Source organism: Coccinella septempunctata, chromosome 6 (genome assembly GCF_907165205.1).
Source record: "Coccinella septempunctata chromosome 6, icCocSept1.1, whole genome shotgun sequence".
Taxonomy (NCBI): Eukaryota; Metazoa; Arthropoda; class Insecta; order Coleoptera; family Coccinellidae; genus Coccinella; species Coccinella septempunctata.
In genome coordinates, this window is record NC_058194.1 from 17,777,183 (window position 1) to 17,801,891 (window position 24,709).

Consider the following 24,709-nt stretch of genomic DNA (forward strand, 5'->3'; position numbering starts at 1 on the left):
TATCACCCACGGACCCACGTCTACCAGTTTTCTCATTATGGCCATTACGTATCATTTAGATACTTAAAATTCAAGAAAGCCAATTCATAAAGTTGGACACTATGTAATGAATATTTGAACGTATTTAAAATTAAAGTACCTATTCTTCATATTTTCTCGTATAATACGCCGTGTACGATCAATTTGATGTTCAAAAATTAAAAAGTGTGCGTGAAATGTGAAAACTTGGCCTACTTTGGCTGAATACAACTCTGTTTAAAAGATCCAAAGATGGTATAGAAAAAAGTGTTTCTTTTCACCTCAAGAATCTGCTGTTAAAATATTTGTACGATTCAAAGACTCACCCTGTATAGAGGTCGGCTCTTTGCTCATACGAATGCAATCGGACGTTTTTCCTCCAGAATTCATTCATTGCTAAGGTCTCCCAATGCATTTATGTAAAAATTCCTCAGCTGCATGTTTTTTAAATAGGTACCAGTTGCAACATACATTTTTAACCGTAACTGAATTTCAAATACCAAATATATAGCTATAACTATGTGCGGGTGATAAGGCCTAGCTAAGTATGATTTGGAATTACTCGAAAACTATGTGAACTCGTCGCCAAATTTTACAGTTAATTAAATTTAAACATCAAACACTCTCAGATAAAAACAGAATATGGTAACTTTTGGTGTGAAGAAATACTTTTTTATACTACAGTAGGATAATGAGGCCAATTAGACTTTTACATCCATAAGTAATCAAAATAGACTTATTATATTTGGTCACTGACACTAATATTTATTTATTATGTATAAGCTTTGTTTGACTCTCAAAAATAATATTAAATTTCCATATAAACTGCTTTCATGACCTTCAAAAACAACTGCAGCATCCGCTGACTAGATAACGCACTGCTCAGGATATCAAATTCCGCATTTGATACTACTCTGATATTAATTTGAGGTCTAACGCGTCAGGACTGCTTTTAGGCGCCATCCATGAATGATTGCTACCCACGACTGATTTTGAACGCCGGCGACCATTATCAATTGAATTTCTATTACTTAGGCCTTATTACCTGCACCTATATATTTAAATTTCGTTACGTATTTTCCTTGCTTACAAATAGCTATGTGATTCAAATACTGCCTAACCATTTCTCTTTTAATATCTTGAGATATTATGGAGAAGGGAGAACAGTAGAGTTCTATAGGGCCATATTCTGTTTTATTTTTAAGCATAATAGATGAAAAACGATGATGAAATGGAATGATATGAATTAGAATAGGATAGGCGGAAATCTAGATTCAGAGTTACACATAGAAAAGGTGCTGTCACCGAAGAAAAGTAGCGGTAGACCGGTTTTTCCCTTATTTGAGCTCATCAGTACCGCATCAATACTGCATAATTCACCATGAGGGCCCGTTAGATGTGTCGATTGAGCTACTCAATAATAAAATTCTTTGGCAACTTGTGAAATTCGAAAAACCAAGCAACTCATTCGCACCTGAGCCTACTGTAACCCGATGAATTCGTAACGATCATCCTATGTGCCCAAATTAGGGCATCGAGGGAACTGGACGAGCGCCAAAATCGGCCGCTCGACAGTGAGCGCAAAAGCTAATTACAGAGGTGCGGATAACCGGATAACATAAGCAGATAACTTCGTGAATGAAATTACGAGCTTCGTAATTTATTTGTTACATTAGACATATACCTACTGTACGTCCCATCGTCGGAGATTAAATTGCCCTTATTCGGTATATGCGTATTTACCTAGCTATCTAATAAATTCGTAGCCGACTGGTTGAACAGCGAGCAGATTGGTGCAATACAAGGTAACGCAGGGATTTGAGTGATGTGTTCAATAGTTACTGTCCTGATAATATGGTACGTCCTTGCTGACTGGTTTTAATGTAATTAGGACTCGAGTGCCGCTCTCGTAAGAGCGGAGGTTTCAAGTGCTTCAAACACTTGTAGTTGGCTTTGATCACTTTGCCCAGGATGCGAATCCGCATGAAAAAAGAAGTTGGATAATTTTCCAGTTATAAGGTTGATGGAAAGCTCATTCGTTCCCGAATTGCTCGCAGTTAATAATACTTCAAATGTCGCATACGAAATCTCCTCATGAATATCCCGCTATACTGCTAAAAGTACAACATGATATCGATTACCACTTCTGCTTTATGGCTGTTAGTTAGTTAGAGGCTTCAGTGAAGTATGAATCCAATAATGTATTGCAATTCATTCATTTTATGTCAGATTTTCCTTTTCGATTTGAAGATATTTACTTGGTTTTGTACCTTATTCCGGCCCTTTGTTCGAGGATGTATTGATTTCTTATTAGCCTAGACCAGCTTCAAAAGTGGTAAATTTTCCATTGAAGATGATAACCGATCGGGAAAGCCAGTTTCTGTGTCAGTTCAGGACACGATTTTATCAAACCGTCGAATTGGGCTGAAACGTATATCTGAAGTACTGAATATTCCATACGAACTCGGTCATCATATAGTTCACGTCAATTTGGACATGAGAAAAATGGCTGCAAAATGGATCCCCAAATGTTTGAATGTTGACCAAAAGCGTGCAAGGGTAGAAGCATCGCGTTCGATCTATGCTCGATTTAAAAACGATTCTCAATCCGAATTATTACTATGGATGAGACTTGAGTACATTTCTACGATCCAAAAACAAAGCAACAATCGATAGAATGGCGGCACTCTGGTTCCCCAAGATCATTACTGACCACTCTACGGGAAAAACTTAAAGAGAACAGACGTGGAAAGCTATCCAGAAGTGTTTTGTTTTTGCAGGACAATGCCCCTGCACACAAATCTCATGTTGCCATGCAAAAAATCGTGATTTACTGTTTAAACTACTAGAACACCCCCCTTATTCACCAGATTTGGCTCCATCCGACTATCATCTCTTTCCTAAACTGAAAAAAAATTTAAAAGGCCGTAAATTTTCTTCCAACGAGGAGGTAATAAAAGTTGTGGAGGTCTGGTTTGCAGAGCAAGAAGAAACATTTTTTTTTAAAGGTCTAGAGATGTTGAAGGTTCACTATAATAAATGTATCCAATTAAGAGGAGAATATGTTGTGTTAAAAAATATTTTGACATTGAAATTTTGTTTGGTTCTATAGTAGACTGAGAATTTTTCAATATATCCTCGTACTTGGTTTTATATCATATTCCGACCCTTTGCATTAAGCTACCAATAGAATTCGAGATCAAGCGATCTAGCTCCAATACTCTAACCATCTGAGGCTGTCAATTTACAATATTTCATTCAGAAATTCCCTTTGGAGAACAGGTTTATGAATTTTAACTCGGGAGCAATTCTTACAGAAGAACAATTTTTCATTTTTACTGCTCGAGTTAGAGACGTTAAGATCCATCAAGATTCTCAAGAAAAATGCGAACTCATCTACTGATAACCAATGGCACAAGTATCATTTGGTTTGAAGCACTAACAAAATAGATAAGAAAATACCTCAAACGTTTTCACACCAAAAAATTTGGTTCATTTCAAATGGAAAAGAAGCAACAAAAAAAACGATCACAATTGTGTGTGATTTGCTGCTCTTTTCCGTGTAACAAATATGTATTACGGTAATCCCAGAGAGGTTATTATGAAACGAACAATAAAAAAAGGAATAACATACCTGAATGTGAGTGTAGTGAGGGGGCGATAAGACTTGTGGCTGCTTATTTCCGCCATCGGTGTTCCCCAGAAATCATTTTTGAAAACGTGTCCGATAGGATTCTGCCCGGTTACGTCCTTATTTAGAGTCACGGCAGGAATATCGTCGTGAACAAAATCCCCGTTAAGCCCATTAAGGTAGCAGGCGACTGCGGCAGTGCTTACTAGGGTGTATATTGGCCATGAACTGGGACCTTTCTTTCCATCCCCTGCAAAGGAAATGGCAAGTTTAGTGCATTTCATTCGGATGTGCCTCTATATGAAATGAAATCTTTTTTCGGATATGCCTTCATTCGTAAATGGATTCGTCGGATCAAGGTGCTGATCTAAATTTGTAGTCGTTGAATCCTACAATATCAGTAATAGCTCATGATAAGAAAGTTCACCAGAAAATTTTTCTTTAGGTAGATTTGAATATACCTGGCGCGGCGAATGGAGTGTTACCTCTTCTAATGACCATTATTTTAGCATTCAAAATATTTTTTATTCATTCAAAGACAAAAACGCTCAAAAATAATTGAAAACTCATCAAGTTCCACTCGAAAGGACCATCTTTTGCCGTGATTATGACTCTCAGAGAGACGCATAACAATGGCTTTTTTCAGGTTGTCAAGTTGTAGTTAGTGTGGACACTGATGTCTAAGATGAACCAGATAGAAAAATCCATAGAGTTTGCGTCTGGCACATACGAGAGCCATTGTTTTCTTAAAATGAAGTGTGTTAGGCCCGTTTGCACCAATATCCCTTATATATATATATATATATATATTCTTTTGATATAGAGCATTACAATTTTGAACAGCAAACAATAATTATAGCATGTGTATGATATACAGTTTTAGCAGAGGTTAGTGTAACGGGGTACCATACAAATTGGTGTATGATACAAGAGCTTAGGGAAAAACCTCAGTAAAAAAAAACCCTTTCTCCCCGTGAGTGTAGTGGATTGTAATTGTTCACTAAATAAGCTGAAATATTCCATATTGAAGGGCATCTCGCACTGCAAAAATTGATTCTTTCTCCAACAAAAAGGAAAATCCAGAAAGTCTTCTCCAAGATACCAGAAACTTTTATCTGAAATAAAGAGAAAACAAAAGCAGAAAAACGTAAAATAATAAAATTAGATTCAATATGTCAGATTGACCTAAAATTGACAACCCAATTCAAAAAAGATTCGGAAACTGCACGTATAGCTCTTAAACCATCCTGAAATTTATAAATTGGACAATGATTAACTAGATGATTTATGGTTTCTTCTGGTTCCCCGCATTCAAAACTAGGGCTTTCAACTGAATTCCACCTGAAAAGCATGCTATTGCAACGTCCGTGACCTGTTCTTATACGATTCAGAATACACCATATTTTCCTGGGAAGATCAAAACCAGGAACTCTATTCGAAGGATCAGTTACTTATTCTTTGTTGAAAATAGTGCACCTATTCCATTCAGACTGCCAAAGGTCTTTGTCCCTTATATTCGAATTAAGAAAAGAGTTGGACCATAAAGGTTTACGCGACTTCAGTCTTGGAATGGTATTTTCGGGAATATAGGATAGAATTGGGAACGAGTCTGGATAGGATTGGAATTTTTTCCAGGAATTCATAACCGCAGTCTGTCTGCGAATATGAGGCGGTAAAATGTTTGAAAGAACTGGTAACCATTGAATAGGTGAAGATCTAATAGTTCCAGTTATGGTTCTCATGGAAAGATTCAGTTGTGCATCAATTTTCTGCACATGAGCACTATTAATCCAAACGGGGCAACAATATTCAGCAGCCGAAAAAACCAAAGCTAGGGCTGCCGTTCGAAGAGTGGCTGCATCAGCACCCCATGAAGTGCCAATATCCCTTAAAACGAGTACTTAACTAAGTGTCGTTTAAAGTTGATGGACGCTCAATTTTATACCCAGTTGCACGACTGTGGCTTAACAAAATCTTGTAAGGGGCCCTTAAGTTCTTATATCTAGTGATATTTCTGTTTTTTATTTTGGTTCAACTTCATCCTAGTCCTATAAAGCCATTTCATTGGTTGGCCGGTTGCCGATGATCGTTGTCATTTCATTAACCTAACTTTTTTGTCGTGTCAGTCAGTTTCAAGTAAATTATTATATTATTATCAAAGAGTGACAACTTTTTGTTGTTGAATTAGCATTATTATTGATAATGATATGGATTGTCAAATAAAAGCTACCTGAGTTTATATAAGTACAACACTTTCTTTGTAAGGTCTTGTGTGAATTTGTTTTATTAATGTTAAACGTGAAGAAAATGTCCGTTGTGTCCTTGTTAAGACGTTGTAAGAATACGGTGAATGATTGCCAAGCAGGTGGTAGTAATCTACAAAGAGCACTCAACTTCTCAACAGAAGAAAAGAGTTTGTTGCTAACTATAGTATGATTCGTGACACAAAATTGACAATAAAAAAAAACTGATGGAATTACAATAAAGGCAGAAGAAAAGGCTTGGTATTCAGTAATGAATTTATTCAATTTTCAAAATCCATCAAAAAAGGGAAGTTCTGCAGCCAGTTCAACAAATTATTATAGGTTAGAATCCCGCCCTCAAATATTTAAGTGGTCATTACAGGAGCACTTAAATTTAAGGTTAGCTTTAGCCATTTAAATGTCAGTTAAACTTTGTTGCCACGTAATTTGATTTAAGGGTTCATTTTAAGGGACACTTAACACTAAGTGCATTTGGTGCAAACGGGTCTTAGTGTGTAACAATGTTTTTCAACGATTCTTTGTTCACATGTGCTTTTTGAGACGGTGCCGAATCTTGCTGAAGCTTCCACGACCTAAGACCAAAATATTCACATCCCTATATTTGGCTTCAGAGGATCATCCAAAGCCTTCCCTTTGATACCAGGGTCCATTGTTTTCTGGTTCCCAACCCTAGGCTCAGATTTTCGTATGAACTCTCTGTTAAGTAAACAGGATCATTCTAGGTATTGCTGTTTTGAGAAATTTTTTTCACCAGAGACCATGAAGTTCGGAAATTGACTATTTTCGTACAAGCAGAGCAACTTCTTCGGTCTTTCGAGTGTAACCTTATTTTGTTGTGGTATAGGATGGTGTGCCTTTTGTATGGTTTTATCTTGAGGTCATTTTGCAATATCCGTCGAAAGTTTATTTCGGGAATATTCAGTTCTATTGTTTTTGTGGGTTCACCACCATAACGTTTAGCAAAACTGCCAGTATCGTCATAATGATTTGTGGTGTGACAGACAAAAACTTTATTCACTTTGAAGTGAGTAGATGTATTTGATTTTTCAGCCGAATGAAACAAAATTACAATACTACGTTCGACATCCTTAAAAAAAAAATTGCTGTCGAAGCGAACTTTCTCTTAGGCCAATTTCACCAAAGGTTGATTAACTCTTTTTAACATTGACATCTGCTTTGTCTATGAAGTGAAGCAAGGAGGGTAAAGAAAACACAAAAGACACTCCATTTTAACTCCAGTTAGGATGTTGAAAGAACTTTTCATCTTAGTTTCAATCTTTCAATTTAATGGATTTCTTTGCGAATTTTCGGTTATGGACAATTTTTAAGCGACTCATTTTTTTTCGGAATTTTTTCTAAGGTCACATTTTGTCACGCGTATATTCCAGAAAAATCATCGTATAGTTGAAAGTGATACATTATCAGAAAGAACAAGTCTACTAGTAATAAATTTCTCAGTGAAACCGTTTGGTCTGGACGAATTTTTTAATGACCCCATCTATTTCATATAGTTCTTGGAAGGTCACATTTCGACATGCGCATCTCCCAGAAAAATAATCGTACAGCTTAAAATGTACATATTCTGAAAGAGCAACATTTCTATTAAAAAATCTTCAGATTTCATCGTGCGAGAGTTTGGTCTTGACTAATTTTGATGTGACCTAATTTTTTTTCGGTATTTTCCAGAGGTTCCATTTCGACACGCGTATTTCCGAGAGCTAAAATCGGCTACTTTCTTATGAGTTACGTCTAATCTCAGTTTATATCCTTGGTGAAATTGGACCTTAGTGACTTAGGAACAATGTGATGAGCTGTGCTTGTTATATTATAAATATGACAAAACTGTCATGATGCGTTCGACAGATAATACCAGTCTTAGTTGGGGAGCCCAAGAGGGAAATTCGGGATTTACTCGAGCGTGTCAGATTAATATAAGGAGAGATCCTTGGATCCTGTAGAGTACCCTAATACCAAATATTAGACCTGTATATAGGGGGAATTGTCTAGGACAGCCTGACAGAATAGTAAAAAAACGATCATTGTACATACTCGAGCGTGTCAGATTGAGATATATAGGGTTAATTACATGTTGAATACTATATATTCTCTCAATCTGAAGATTTAAGAGTGACGACAATGTGTGGGAGGGCCAAACTTGCAAAAAAAACGTCACTTGTACATTCTAGACCGCGGTGGCTTTTAATCTTATATTGAAGCCATTGATACAAGAATAACAGAACAAATATAATCTGACAGTTTCACCGAGCCGAAAAAATAAAAATTGGCCATAAAGGTCCCAAACATCAGTTTTGTGGAATTATCTCCACTCCTGCAAATTTTTTTGCATTCATTGCAAAAGCTGTAGAGCATAACATTTTGTACAAATTTCATCCGAAGCAATTTTTTCTACGTCTGAACGATTCGGAGATATATGGTGATGAATGTACATTAGACTTGGTTTCTACATCGACCTTGACCTTCCGCATGTGTGGCTCAACTCCGCGACCTTATCGCCCTCTAACTCGAAAACGGATAAGAGTAGGCAAAATTGCTTCAGACAAAAGTTATAGTAGAGGTAGGGAGATATTTTAAAAAATGCCTTGTTATCAACTTCAAACAGTCAAATTGAGAAATCCACCCTGATCAGTGTCAGATTAATGGTTCAACACGTCTTCAACGCCGAGATTAATCATCTGTACGAAAATCTGATACGCTCGAGTATGTTGCATTTTCAAAGGACCGCAATGACCTTGCGTCACGTCCGAATTATCAGTCCCTTGAAGAGTAGCTGCCTTTGGGTCCAATTAACATATCCTAAAAATCTGACACTCTCGAAAAAAATTTTTACATCATTTTCAACTCTTCCCTAGGTACGGGCAGCCCCACCACGCAAACTGTCAGATTAACATGAATTTATTTATCAGAGACACATAGGCCTTATACGGTATCTTCATCTGACACGCTCGAGTATGTACACCTGAACCTTTTTTTTACATCTTTGAGAACCTGCAGACGCTTTCCCCACCGCTGAAAGTGCATACAGCATGGACCCTTTTTCTTCTACCATCTAATCTTCAAAATGCACTAGGTGTATCCCGATTTAACATCGTCGGCTCCCAAACTATCTGTTGCCTGAAGATAGTAACACTTAATTTGCTGTATGAATACATTTTGTTTGTTAATCAAAATGTATCAACTTGACATGAATTTCATGATTTTAAGTTCATGAAGTGAGCAGGGATATTTTGAGATCATCAGATGTTCTCATAATTGAAAACATTATACAAACAAACAGGACTATAAATATTAATTCTTCATCATAATACTTGCCTTTGCAGCTGCCGCCATGATGATGAATGGGCTTCATTACTTCTCTTTCTGCCATGGAACCATGAATGACAACGGTGGGACGTCTCCGCATGTCGCTAAGTAATCGTATAGGACGCTCCCGCCTTTCTTATTTAGGCAAATGAATATTTATTCCTGATTTTTATGAGAACCACCTCGGAGAGAAAGTCTCATCTCGTTAATTTCACTTACACGGACCCCGTCCTCTATACCCGGATTTTCGCGAACCGCACAGAAAGCAATGTATTTTCACTGATTACACTATTTTCCAACAGTCTATTGTTAAAGCTGAGGTGACGTAGTCCACTGAAGATCCTTATTATCCCTAGACGCATTTAATTAATTTACGGACCCAGTTCGATCAGTTAAGCTTACTGCATGCAGCTTGGCTTCCATTGTTCGTCTCACTAGGAACGGCAGAGAGTTCAGATTGGAGTATCTGCTGAAACAAGAAAAAGAAATTACTTGGGGATAATTCGAATCAAGATTGCTGGTATTTCCAAAAATTTATCAGATAAATTCAAACATTCGTGAAGACTTCATCTTATTTTATGATTTTCACAAGAAAGAGTTGTAAAACCACGTGTTTCGCTATGACAATAGCGTCTTGAAATATAGGTGTATTTGAAGGTGAGGCTTTTTTTCAACAGAAGGTAGAACTGGTCAAAATGAAGCGTTTCACCAAAAATCATCTATACAAAACTTTCAAAATGACAAAGTTGAACAAAAAATTGAAAATGATTATCTACTGAAATTGATCCTAATACAACCCTGGACCGTTTGTTAGCTGAATTATCGCAAAGCAGTAGAAAGACTTATCTCCTAATTCGACCATGTGGTTTTTTAGGATTGCCGAATTGCCGAATTATACTTATACTTCGTTTTGTGGAAGTCACCTTCCACAGTATTTGAAATTCAATGAAATTTTGTCAAACTTGTAGGGGTTATATCTCAGCCATCTTGCATATTTTATATGAACAATATTTGGTTAAAAGACTTATTTTGACGAGTTCTACCTTCTGTCAAAAAAAAAGCCTAACCTTTAAAATCACCTTATATTATATAAAGTACTACCGAATCAGAAGATAAATAAACAAGCATTTAACTATATTCCTGAAAATCTAGGGGGCTATGATAGTTTCTATTGTGGAAACTATCATATCGAGAAAATCTTCAAACTCATGATACATATATAGTCCATTCAAGAATGATTGACATCTCGGGTGGCTAGGGAAAATTGAATTTAAGTTGGTAATAGCCCATTACTTGAGATTTTGTGTTGCGGAATTTAGGTTGGTATTTTGAATAAACAGTGATCTATATGTGAATCTATGCACTGACGGACGATAATTTGAATTTTGTACTGTTTTTTTTGTTTTCAATTTAATCGTACAAATTGAAAAAAATAATTGTGACAATTTTGTTTGCTGATTGATGTGCTGTGAATTTCAATATTTCTTCTTTTCGAATACTATTCTAGGTTATATTTAATATTCTAGTTCTGTGACTGAAACTATAGAAATTATTGAATATCTTTTGTGACCAGATATTGAGCTACCTACTGGGATGTCAATCATTCTTGAATGGACTATAGATACTTTCATCGCGATTCCACTCAAAAAATATTAAATGTGAGAAGTCCGCAAAATATTATTTCGTTATTAGTTTCCTGTTCGCACTTATTCCTCCATTCTTTATTTCTTCAGTTTTGACCGAATGAAAATTGAGAAATGCATTGTAAGTCAAACTTTTCTTCAATTTATTCGTCATAACTGAATACGAAAATTTTATTGGAATTAATACTAGTAGTTCGGAGAAATAATATTCTACACCTACATCAACAAAACACGCAGAAATAGTTTAAGAACTATTCCTTCCGACATTCGAAGAAAATTATCATAGTGTATCAAGCGCAGACAATCCCCATTTTCGCCCATAAGTGCCCCGTCCTATATACCTACTGCTAATGTATCGGAACACAATTCCTTTTTACGACCTCTGAACACGAAAAGTAAACTGTTTCTCATTACTCAGGAATATTACAATATTAGTCTACTGAGAGTTCGTACTTTCCTCTATGATAATAATATCGAAATCTGAACATAGGTTGTTGAACCAGTTTGAAAATAAATACAGGTCATTGGTTTATCGATGTCGTATAAAATAAGAGGTTTCAGAATTATCACGCAAGATATAAAAAGGGATTACGAAATAGAACTACATGGGATTTCTGAATCGTGGACAGTGGACTACCACTTGCTTTGATATATTTTATATAAGTTCTGATTGAACAACATTACTAGAAGTACTGAACATATTTGAAAGAGGTGGTTTTTCATTATTGTATAACAGAAGAAACTTTGCTGTAGAAATCCATTCTTTGTAGCTTTTTCCATTCTGAAATCTGTCCAGTCATACTCCAATAGTGAGTTAATTCCTACCGAAGGTTATATATTTTGACATCTTAAGTAACCTAACAACACTATCTCAGTATTTCTTTCTAGAGAAGTAAGCCTAACAGTTTGCAGCCCAAAATTGGTCTTCCAAAATAGTTAAGAACTTTAATATCTAATACCAACAAATAGTTAGACGTCTTGTTCGGACCCACCAAACCTGCCACCGCAAGCTCAGAGAGCTAAACTTTTCCCTCTAACCCCATTTTCCTTAGGAAATGGTTTTTGAGTTCCTCAAGATCCAGCTTGAGCGGACTACAGATTCCAAGTCTGACGCTGTCTGCCGCCGCGCAGAGGATGTGCTCAATGGTTTCTTCTTCCTCTTCTAACCATTGGTTGCTATAAAGACTTAGTGGCACCAAGATGGCCCTGTGCTCAGTCCAGAACGGTTGCGCAAATACTTTAGGGTCCTCTGCTTCATCTAGCTGTTGTTTCGTTCCCTAACTAGTGAATTACCAAGTCAGTTTCCATGTCCAGCACCTCGTCAGCCTTCAGTTGGCTAAGAGCGGGATGGGCACGAAAATAAGTTGGTCAGGATCGTTCAAGCTTTGGTGGTAGATCCTGTGACTAATAAACCTTAAGGCGGGAACACATTATTAAAACGCGACGCGACCAGATGAAACGTGATGCGTGTTGAGTCGAATGAAATGTATTGTTTTCTATAGACCAGAATCATACTATGAACACCCGACGCGACGCCACGCGCGTACAATTCACCCGTTCCAGTCGCGTCAGCTCGCGTCGCGTTTTAATAATGTGTTTCCGCCTTTATTCCTACAAATACTCCCAATCCATCATTTTATAGATCCGCGATGTGATTTTATTCACATTGTCGATGGAATACCAGATATGCGCGTTCACTTGATCATTCACATTGCATAGTTTCCGGAGGGAATCGATAACCTGTTTTCTTTCAACAAATTTTTAATTTTCAGTTTGTTTATTCAAATCGAACCGTTTAATGTCTGCGTGCTCGAAATAACACCATTCTTTTTCAGTAGTTTGTAGTTACGTATTATGATTTGAATATTTGATAACCACATGAAATGAAAATGGCCAGGTTGGTGTTCCAATTTCATCCCTTGGAAATGAAACAGCCAGTCATTTTGTCCAATAACATGGGCACGTTATCACTATTTTTTGAATTATCAGAACTGCTGGAAAAGGGAAAATAAATGAGTTCAATTGGTTGAACGTTACAGCTCCGTGTTGTGTATTTATAGTAGTAGGTCACAGTGGAAAATTTATATCAATATGTTTACTACTATATTTTCGAATAGACGGCCTTCAGCGAATTGGATGAAAATTTGATTGAACTCTGTTGAAATATAGTTGCTTTGCGTGAAATTGACCGAATCTCTATGAATAAAAGGTCAATCATGTAATGAAACGAAAGGTATCCTTAAATTTTGAAGTAGGGATTTTTCACAAAACTCTCTCGTGTTTCATTGTGAAAATCTTTTGTTGCTCATTTAGTTATTCTGTGAGACATTATTGGCGTTCAAAGGGATTGATCATAGGTACCTGATCGAATATGTGGAAAGTGGTTAGTTAGACAGTTAGTTTTGAAAGTTATTATGATCTTCAGGTCGAAGGACAGCTGCAGAAGTTCGATAATAAAGAATCGAAGGCTCTTTTCAAACCCTTCAAGAATTGTCTGACGCGTTGAATATTGATTTATCAATAGTTGGGAAACTCCTTCAGAGCGTGGGATTCATCCAGGAGCAAGAAAATTGGATCCCATGCGAATTGAAAAAGACGCACATTCACCTGTGAATTGCTGCTTTAATAGACCAAAACCAATAGTAGAACGGAAGAAAAAACCGGGACGCCTCGGCATACGGACCTTTTTTTATTGGTTCTTTGTAATCTACATATGCTGCTAAACTTGTACATTAAAAAAATCTAGGGAGTGACAGGGAGTAACAAGAGGTAGAAAAAAGATCACCTCTAAGAATTATAACAATGTTTGAACATACACTTAATGAGCTATAAAATCTAACGAATAAGCCTTCCCGAGCAAAATACTGCACATAATCGAAAAATAAAAAGTGATAAATAAATACAGGTTTTCGATTAAGAATCAGAGCACTAAATGATATAAAAATGACGTTTCACATAGGCTGAGCGACTAGGCTTTCCAAAAAATTTTTAAAGCAGACTTATAAACTGAGTTAAATAATAGTCACTATAAATAATATCGGTTTGTAAACGATAAATTTGTTAAATACCAAAAAATTTTCTTTTCTATGAATGAAACATTAAAAATCACAGCCACAATATGGAAAAAGTTTTTGGAAGTAAGATTTAGTGTAGTGAAAGAAATCTAAAAGGTATCAATCACAGGAAAACACACTATAATATATTATTATTTATTAATCTTAGGCTATCGATTTCGGAACAGTCCTATTCCATCATCGATAACCTAAGATTAATAAATAATAATATATTATAGTGTGTTTTCCTGTGTTTGTTACTTTTTCGAACAAGAACATACTATGGAAGAATTTTTAACTAATATATGAAAGAAATCTCTTAGTAGAAGTCAATAAGTTTGTTTTAACAAATAAAATATAATTTTTCCTTGAAATATATCACAATTTATCATTTATATACATATAGATATTAGATGAACAGTAGTTTTCTTTCAATATTCCTTTATATTTACTTGAAATTTGTTTATAATCAACGAAAATGAATCAGCACTTTTCCGCATTGTTAGGTTATCCTTATTTTTCAATTTTTTTCATTTTTCTTCGAGACAAACATCAAGAACCTTAAACACAAACAGTATCTATAATTTAATTTATAGAAAAAAAAATTATCATGAACACGAATATGAACTCAAAATAGGGCAATGAACACCATTTACATAGAGACATGGACTGTGCCTTCCCTTTCTACCTCTGCATGAAATACGGTCAAAAAAAGATGACCGAGAGAGAAACTGAACATCGGGCCTGCTAGTTGTCTTTTTCTAGAATTTTGATTGGTCCGCACTTACATCTATGTCAACAGAAAAGAGACAGGTATTGGCCCGAAGATCATTTCTTTCTTTTCATGAAAAAAAATGTCATGCTAGTATTACTCAGTCCACGTCTCTATGTCTATGATTAAAACACTGACTAATCTCCTAAGTTCTCTCTTCTAAGTTCGTATGAGCGACATCAACCAGTACTATATATGCGTGAAATTGTAACAGCGTCAATAATTCGCCAGGATAGACAGAATTTTGTGAGTAGATTAGTACAATATATCGACATTAGTAACGCCAAAATAGCAGCACATATTGATTCAAAGCAATTTGACATGTTGACCATGTACAATTGACAATCCACAGACATTATGATGGGTTTCAGTTTTTCTGAGTTCAATTCAAAAGATTGATTGGGAATTACTGAGCTGTATTTTACCGTGAAGATTTTCAAAAATATTTCATATGTTTCAAAAAATACGTATTTTGGCGTTGCAACAGTGACGTCACACATATAAACGTTTGAAAATATTTCGTGAATATTGAAAGCTGATTCTGACATACATAGTTGGAACAGCAAATCGCTGTCAATCACTTGTCATCATAGTGAGATGTGAAGCTTTCAAGAACGATTAATTTTGGTTAAGATTGAACCAGGGACGTCCCGCATAATTTATTTTAAAATCTTCTCCAAAGCAGTTCAACGCCAAAATACACGGATATTGAAAGGAAGGGGCCCTTGTACTTGTACTCGTTATTGTAATTTTACTCATTTTCATATTTGAACTTGTATACTTGTATATAGTTGTTCTTTTACTTGAATGCATTTCTGCTTGTCCTTATACTTTTATCTGAAGTGTTAATTTCACTTTTTCTCAGTTTGTTTCTATGGTTTTTATATTTTATTTAGCTTTTTGAACTTTGACCCGGGCTGTCAACGTCTCCCTGCATTTCTGACATTTACTTTCCGAAAAGTTCTGAACGTTTTGGATAACTCAGAGTTTTAAGTATGTCGTTGGTTCTGAATTTTCGAGATCCTTTGTTGAATGAATTTTTGGAACTTCACAGCCTTTTAAAGGAGAGACTTTCTGTTCCTACCTACTTTTTGTGACTTCATATTACCTCATCATATGACATTTTGGAACCTATTTGTGAACCACGTTTTTCATAACCTTAAGTTTGTATGTTATTCATGTAGGGAAGACTAGGGAGCATTGATACATGGGGAGGCTTGATACAGGCTTATATCCGCGATCTGTAGCCGTTTTCAAAAGTTTTATACTAGTGAACACTATTCTTTGGCAGAGGGCATTGCGTGACGTTAATCTGTAAGGCTTACAGTAGTTTGTTTGTGAAATATTCAACGAAGAGTGTTTCGAGGTGAGAAATTGTAAGTTTTTACTCAAGTTACCTAAGGGTTTTATGATCATGCATTAATTCTTCGGCATGAACAAACATTTCACTGGGAAATATGCATAAAATCACTCAATTTACAGTTTTATTCGCCTTTCAAAATATATGAGTATAAGATGAAAACATAAATCCCTCTAAAAATTGCTTTCGGGGAGGTTTGAGACATTTGTCGTGGGGAGGCCTGATACATGAATCATCTTCAAAAAAATATTCCGTAGCTAGTTGGATAGGCCTACATGAAGGCGTTTTCACCATCCAACATATCAAAGGGATTTTTAACAACTGGAATTTATCCGTACCATCCCCATGTATTTAACGAGGTCGACTTTTCTTGAGCGGAAGTGACTAACCGACCATTTCATGATTTTTCTACACCTATGGGACCAAAGCAAGCCAGTATCATTGCTGACCTACCTACTGAGCTTAATAATCCTCTCGATTACTCTCCCAGTACATCGTATCAATCCTCCCATATGTGGGGAGGCTTGAGACAGTTTGCATGTTTTTGTGTTCAACGTTCTGTATAGAATAAGATGGTTATGTTTTGAGACTTCTATATTTATTTTGTTGAACGATTAATTGAAGAATCATATAATATAAGAAAAGTCCTGTTTCTTCATATAATTCAGTTTCCAGAATATAAATTCCAAAAAACGTATCAACCCTCCCCAGTCTCCCCTATATCTCAACACCTTTTTATAATGAGAAATTTATTCTCATTACTTGACTTTCAATTTTGTAATAAATTAATATTTTTGTTGTTGTTAAAACAACTTCAGGTGGTTCTCTATGCCTTATATTTACCTTGAATACAATTTTTTAGATTCATATGGTTTTGAAAATGACTTTATAGGTTGAAACATGTCAACCTTGGTTAAATATTAAGAGAGGTTCCAATAAATAATGAATGGTTTTTGAGACTTTCTTTCTCTCCGATACCCTATACAGGTTAGTCAAGATAAAAATTTTATCAAGTTTGAGACGCAAGCAACAGCTATTGGATGAAATTTCAATGACGGAGAGGTAGATAGAGTGGTAGAGATAGTATGCTATAATTCTCATCCTACAGATTCTCCTCTTGTAGGCGTCAATAGTCTTATCTTCAACTCTATGAAATCCCCAAGACGAGCAAAGAAATCATGAGGAAAAAACAGTTAATTTTCATCAAGCCTCTGAGGTCCAGACGCGATCGTTCGAGCGAATTATACCGTATAACGAAATAAATTTCCTACACAACTCCAAGTAATAAAAATCGTTTGTGCGTTTCCGCAGACGCCTTCTGGACCGACCGACCATGAATCCAAGAAACGGAGCGACAAATCTGAATTACTGCAATACGAAATTAAACCACTTCACTGAGGGAAATGCCGGGCTATCTCGGCGCCCTTATTGCCGAAATAAGTGGAAACGGGAAACGGCAGTTTGCCCTTACGTGAGCCTTCTGGACGCAATTCTCCAACTTATTGATATTATTGATCTATTTGGCGTTATTGGACCAGCGGCCCCTTACAGGAGTTCGGTTTTCCATTTGCCACATTGGCTGGAACTAATCCAAGAATAATTCGATACTTTTTTTTGGTTCTAGCGGTGAAAATATCAGCCCCTATCCCATGTTGTATAACCATCGGCCGTAAATATAAACTCCGGGCCATTTTTACGACGGAGTTACCTGAAATGAATCCGACTCAGCGCTGTTGTTTCCCGAATTCGTTTTTCTCCTAGATATGCTACGAATTCCTCTTTCTGTTAGGCGAATACCGATAGACGTAATAAAAGATTTCTTTATTGAGGTATACTGGTTTTGGAGGTTGATAGCTGATTTCTAGGGAACCTCTTCGATTCTTACACTGTATCCAATGAAAATATAAGTACTTTGTAAATCATAAATAATGAAGCCCCTCCTCCAAAAGAAGAGATTTTTTATTTTGTTAATGAAATTCGAATATTTGAGAAGTTTTGTGGTTCTTATTCCTGGAAATTTACCTTAAAAATGGCAGTAATTACGCATTTTATGACAAAGTCGAAAATATGTGACCTACATACATAATTGACGTTTATACAAACTGATTGAAGGCGTATTAAATCTAGTTATTTGCATGGAAAATACAAGAGATCAGTTTTTAAATATATTTATTTTTGCTATGGAAGAAAATTGAATGATTGACACATAATATGCAGTTGCATATGTTAGATCAGTTGTAGATTTAAAAAAATCAACCAGAAGATGAAACGCATATGATGCAGTGGTTGGAAATGGGTATCTCTCGAAGGAAATAACAGATAATTAAATTCTTCAACAAAAATCATCTGGCATCGATAGAAGTCAAAAGAATCAAAGGAAGATTCCAGGCAAAAGGAACTTTAAACAAAAATTAAACATGAAGTAACAATTAACAGGACATTTGGCTCGTATTCATGGCTGTTTATTCTGAACAATTTGATATAATAATAATAATTATATATTTTTTGATCCCTCAAGATATTTGGAAGGTACTGGTAAAATAAAATAGAAAAATTAATTTTTTGGAATTTATTCTACGATGACATTCATCGAAAATCCTGTAGTAACTTTTCGCATTCGTTATCCCTAATTTAAAATTCTCTAATGGCACAATTTTCTGGGTCTCCTAATAGAAGGAAATTTTTTGTCATTCTCTTCATTCAAAATCTATCTGATTGTGGAAACATTCAGCTAAAATATAAGTCGTTTGAATGCAGATGAAGCATTATATGAATTCGCTTACATTGAATATGTTTTCTACCGTCTGATATATTATAGATATTAGAATATCAAAATTACATACTCTTTAAGCAAACCTGAATTTTAAAAAGCGCTTACTGAAACCCTGTCTCTCTCTCTTTTTCGGCATTTTTGAAATATTGATTGATATTAGTTGTGGCAACGGCGTTAGGACATTACCGACATTTCATGAGTGTCAACATTACTCCGTTCTAGTTACAAAAACTTGAAAAAATTATTTCATGGCCGACCGAGTGCTAAAATGAAAGTGAATGGGCTCTACACGATTCCGTCGAGCCCAATGAGTTTACTTCATAAATTGACTCGTATCGTGCCGTTTGAATATTCATTAATTCACCGTGATTTGATTGGAATTGGGCGTGAAAAAAATTTTGGCAAGATGGGTGCCGTTTGCTCTCAGCGGTTGTTGATTTCTCGTCGCAATCCTGCCAAATTGCAGCTTCGTCGGATAACTGTAGAACAAACATGGACATATTGATATACATATTATTACACTCCAAAGACGAAGGAACAGTCGAAACAATGGATTCTTTAAGGCGAGAAGGCTCTGAAGAAATAAAAAACTGTGAAATCGACCTACAAGATTATGGCCAAAGTTTCTTGGGAGGCACACGGAATAATCTACATTGATTACTTGGAGAAAGGAAGACTGGAGTACTATGGTGAGATTCAGAGAAGAAATCTAGAAGAAACGACTTCATTTGAAAAAGAAAATAGTTATTTTCCTATCAAGTGCGGAAAGTGATACTTGCCCGCACGAAACTGCCGTTGCCCGAACGATGCGAAGCAGAGTTCGGGTAAGCAGTTGAGTGCGGGCAAGACACTTTACGCAAGAGTTAGGAACAATATTTTTTCTACAAGCGCTTGAAATATATAAATATATCCATTTCACGAAACAGATCATATCTCATTTGATTAATTCATATATAATGACAGACGTAATTCTGCATGTCATTACTATGGGTTTCTCATCGTTGACGTTCTATGCATAGAATCATGATAGAATTTAATTTACTCTATAATATTTGCGTGCGGGAAAAACCCCTGCTAATCCATTTCCGCACGCAAATGCGTGCGGGAAAGAAATAGCAGGCGTTTTTCCCGCACGTTTTGGGAAAGTGACTCTTTGCAACTTGGAATGCGTGCGGGAAAAAGGTTGAACGCGCACGCTTGTAGAAAAAGATATTTTTCATTAAGACAACGCACAAAAGCACACTTTTTTTTTGATGTAGCAGGGGAAAAATCTGCAAGGCACTCACTCTCCTGAGCTCGAGACCCACTAAAAACCTTATACTGCTTCTTCATAGGTTCCGGGCATTTTGCCTATTAATCAGTTGACTCCTATGGTTTCTGGACTCTCACACGATCATCGTCGTGTTAATAGTTGTATGCTGCCTATATCTTTTATAGGTTAAGCTCTTCTCTGGTTACATTTAAATCCTTAACTGATCTCTTGGTCTTCGGTGGTAGGTTCTTGACCTTCTAGCTTCTTCTGTTGGATTGTAGTCGACTAATCTTCGTAGTTACTCACCCACTTATTCAGTGGCAATGGCCAAAGTTTGTAATTTAAGTTTCAATTATTACCACAGCCACCGTATTCACCTGATATGAACTTGAGAAAATGGCACGGTGAACAACGGAAGCGAAGAGATCACCACCAGAACAAATCCTCATTTGTATGCACTTCCAAGATCTTAGTTATGAGAAGGCTTGAAAAAGTTTGAGTAATTCTTGGAAAAGTGTATAGAGCTAAGAGGAGATGTTGAGAAATAAAAGAAAATTCAGTCAAAATCATCTATTTTATTATTTTTTTTTTCAAGACTCATTAAACGACCTTCGTATTTCTAGCAACTGCTTCATTATATGTAACTCTGAAGCGTGTTATTAGTAGTTATGGATTTTCATCAAGTATTTGCCATATCAAGTACCTACAAAAAGCATAATACCTCGATTCATGCCTTTCACTTGTGAAAATTATGAACTTGACATTTTTACCAAGAATTTTTTCAATCTGCTCAGGCTTGTCAGTTTCTCAATAAAGAAATTGCTTTTCGCACGTTGAAAAAAATTATTATTCAGTACTAAAGCATATTTAAGGCACAAAATCGAATTGAAATTAACAGTGATATTCAAGCGTCAACACATGGCTTAGGTTTTTAGAAACGTATATGGCAAGGATGCGATGTTTCAACTTCAACAAATAGGCACTGCATGCCATAACAAAGATCCAAGCCAGATCTTTTGCCAACTAAAAACTGAAACAACCCTGAAACAGCCCTACGTGGTGATATGCCGTAATGTCAATATTAGGTGTATTATTTGAGATAATGCCGATCCAATTGCATTGAAGCTCAATAACTATACTCCAATCACTTTTATTTTAGCAGTCGATTGGCCATGGAAATTTGACACATTTCACTCTGTATAGTACGAAAATGTGGGGTGATGACGCTTGTCAAAACATTTTTGGGTTTCAAATCAACGCTATGTTGCCCGTTCTACGTGAAAGTTTCTGCTTTTACGTATTTCATCACAATGTCGAATCTCTTCGGAAAATATGTGACGAACATAATTGAAGTTTATACGAACTGATTGAAGCCATGCCAAATCCAGTTATTTGCATGGAAAATACAAGAGATCAGTATAACATCATAATATGCACTAAAGTCTATCCAAATCCGAGAGGCCAGCGTAAACAAACTGACTAACGCGTGATCTTATTTGACGTACTCCTCTTATTGGTCAAAGCTTCAGGAACGCCATGTTTGCAGGTGGGAGTAATGCAGAACCGCAGTACGTTTGATTCATTGATTGTATGCGAATTGTTGTGCAGAACTGCAGAGGTCATTCATTGCTTTTTCTTTCGTAAATTGGTTTATAGTTGTAGCAAGTTAATCAAGTTACAATCATTTAAGATAATGTCAAGTACTGATACTGCTGAGGAATCGCGTGTTGACTTAAGTCCTCCAAAGAAGAGACGTCTGAAACGACACTTCAGTGCCGATAAAAAAGAAATGATTTTGAATACTTATAAAATTGAGATTATTCAAATTGCAGGAATGTGTTTAAAGGACGTATAACTCCGAGTTGCTGAGAGACTTGGCATTGGAGCTCGAAGTGTGAGGAGAATTATTTCCGAATACATAAATTCCGGTGTTCTATCACAGCCGGCAACAAATCAAAATCGGACCACCAAATAGGAGTCCTTATCAGATTTCGATAAAAATGTAATACGGCGAAAAGTTCACGAGTTCTTCTTCAGAAATGAACACCCGACTATAGAGAAAGTATTAAAAATAGTTAATGAAGACTCGAACTTGCCAAATTTTAAGAAGAGTACCTTCTCTATAATATTGAAAAAACTTAATTTCAAATATGGACGTCGCCAACGCAACAGTTTTTTAATGGACCGTGACGACATTAAGGCCCGTATTAATAGTCAGATCTCAAGTATTGAGAATGTCTTAAGTAGCGTCTTGAGACATCAGTCTGATTAATAAATTTGACTTGAGACTCTGTCAAGATGACGTCTCAATCGGCGATCTCACTTGAGTAGGCGCTTATTAATAAATGTGACTCAAGTACTCGAATCTAAGACTCGAATGATCTCAAGATAGGTTTTGGGAACGTCAAATTTTGAGTATGGTAAAACCCTGACTCAAGATGATCTCGAAATGAAAGTTGGGTTAGTTTGCTTTGTGAACTGACAGTGTTGACAGTGTGCTTCCAAAAATCGGCATTATTAAAGTCAATATGGAATCCATGGAAGATGTGGTCAACTACTACGACGGAATCGATTTCATGAAGTTATCGCAACAGAAAATCAAACTTTAATTAATGTCCAAGCCATTGTTGGGCCTATTGCAGAATTTTTGGGTATTGTAACAAGATGGGCAAAAAGCATGCACGACTCCAGGATCTTTCAAATGTCCAGAGGAGTTCACATGAGGTACACACAACGTGTACTGGATGGGCGATCGAAAATCCTGCTTCGTCACATTTTATTGTGAGTCACAGTATTGAAAAATATCAAGCAAAAATAAAAATACTAATTTCTCTTTTCGTTTTGTAGTCTCAAGTATATCTCAAGACCATTACTCAAAACATTCATAAGTCTCGTTTCTTGAGATAGTATCAAACTGACAATGACTTGATATGCGTTTATTAATAAGCCGTCATCTTGAGATGCTGTCACTATATTGAGAAAGTATCAACTGAGATAGGTCTTGAGACCCGTTTTGAGAACTTACTATTAATACGGGCCTAAATGTTGGAGAAGAAACTATCTCACGAAAATTAGGGCCTTCCTTGATGAAAACAGGAAGACTTACTACTTGGACCTACTGGATTAAAAAATCCGTCTGGTAAGGTCTTGAATTTTGGGTTTAACCCTCGTTTAACCCTCGGTTTCATAAAGCTTGATCAGAGGATCAACGATCGATTGACGGATGAACGTCAATTAGTTTTCAGTCGATAAGTTGGTCATAAGCATTCTGAATATCATTCTTGCACCAAATAATTATCTATACACGCCCATTCAATGATTCTCAACTGCTACTCCTCCAATATATTCGGAAATATGAAAGTTTCAATGATTTCCTTCGGGAAATCGAATGCCAAATCGTTGATCGAGCAATCAAAGTTTTGTGAAACTTGATGTAAGTACCTTTTTGGTGGAAAACAATTTCAACATTCTTTTTCAAATGAAGTGTGTCATATTGGCAGTGACACTGGTTTTTTAACTGGAGGATTCTGGACTTTCCAATCCAAAAAAACTGGTGATTACCTTGAAGAAATGGATGGTCAGTCCTTCGAAAAGTGGTTCTAGGGTAAACTTCCTAAATTGGAGGAAAATTCTATAGTAGTTTCAGATAATGCTCCTTACCATTCAAGGAAAAGTGAAAAAATTCCTAATTCACAATTCAGAAAGAGTGATATCCAACAATGGTTGAGGGAGAAAAATATTGATTTCACCTCTGACCTCATAAAAGCGCAATTGTTGCAGATAGTCAGGCAGAACAAAGAAAACTTCGAAAAATACATCGTGGATGAAACCGCAAAGGCCCAAAATATTACTGTACTTAGATTACCGCTCTACCACTGCGAACTGAACCCTATTGAGTTGATTTGGGCCGATGTCAAGAATTTTGTGACAGATAAAAACACCACATTTAAAATGGCTGACGTCCAAAATCTTTTTCAAGAGGCTCTCTCACGGGTTACTTCCGAAAGATGGAGAAAGTGCGTGGAACATGTCAAACAAAAAGTTGAGGTAGACATGTGGAAACTGGATAATATTATGGATGATATAACACCATTCATCGTCAACTTAGAAGAAAGTTCTGCATCTTCTGACGTTACTACGGGCTAGTCACTTTTACAAAAAAATATTGTTACACATTTATATACATAGTATGTATTAAAGTGGGAACTTTAGATTAATTGTTCATTACTGAGACTCGTAGATAAGCATACATATTTTTCACCGGAACTGGAACACTCAAAAAGTTTTAAAATATAACGCTCTCGGAATTAAATTTATTAGTACACCTCTGCGTTATCACGTTCTTGACGCGTGATCACTGCATGCTGCAATGTTTACTGCTGGCCTCTTGGATTTGGATATACTATAGCTTGAGGAGAATTAATGTTCGATATCTTCTTTGGCTAATATTTGAATACGTTACATCAGTTGTAGATTTCAAAAATATTAACCCAAAGATGAAATGCATATGATGCAGCCTGTCTCTTTTTTCAATCATTTTCGGCATTTTCGTAATAAAAATTGATATAAGTTGTGGCAACGGTGTTATGACATTAACGACATTTTATGAGTGCCAACCTTAC

At 36.1% G+C, this 24,709-nt stretch overlaps 1 protein-coding gene across 1 annotated transcript in view; it reads right to left on the bottom strand.

Moving 5' to 3' along the window:
• LOC123315983 (protein O-mannosyl-transferase TMTC1-like) overlaps window positions 1-24,709 on the bottom strand; it is a 443,528-nt gene that overhangs the window by 167,925 nt on the left and 250,894 nt on the right. The window contains exons 3-4 of the mRNA XM_044901893.1: window positions 9,244-9,700; window positions 3,653-3,899 (exon numbers count right to left, since the gene is read on the bottom strand). Of these exons, the coding sequence (XP_044757828.1) occupies window positions 3,653-3,899; window positions 9,244-9,334 (338 nt within the window). The 5' untranslated portion in view covers window positions 9,335-9,700. The remainder of the gene's footprint in view (window positions 1-3,652; window positions 3,900-9,243; window positions 9,701-24,709) is intronic.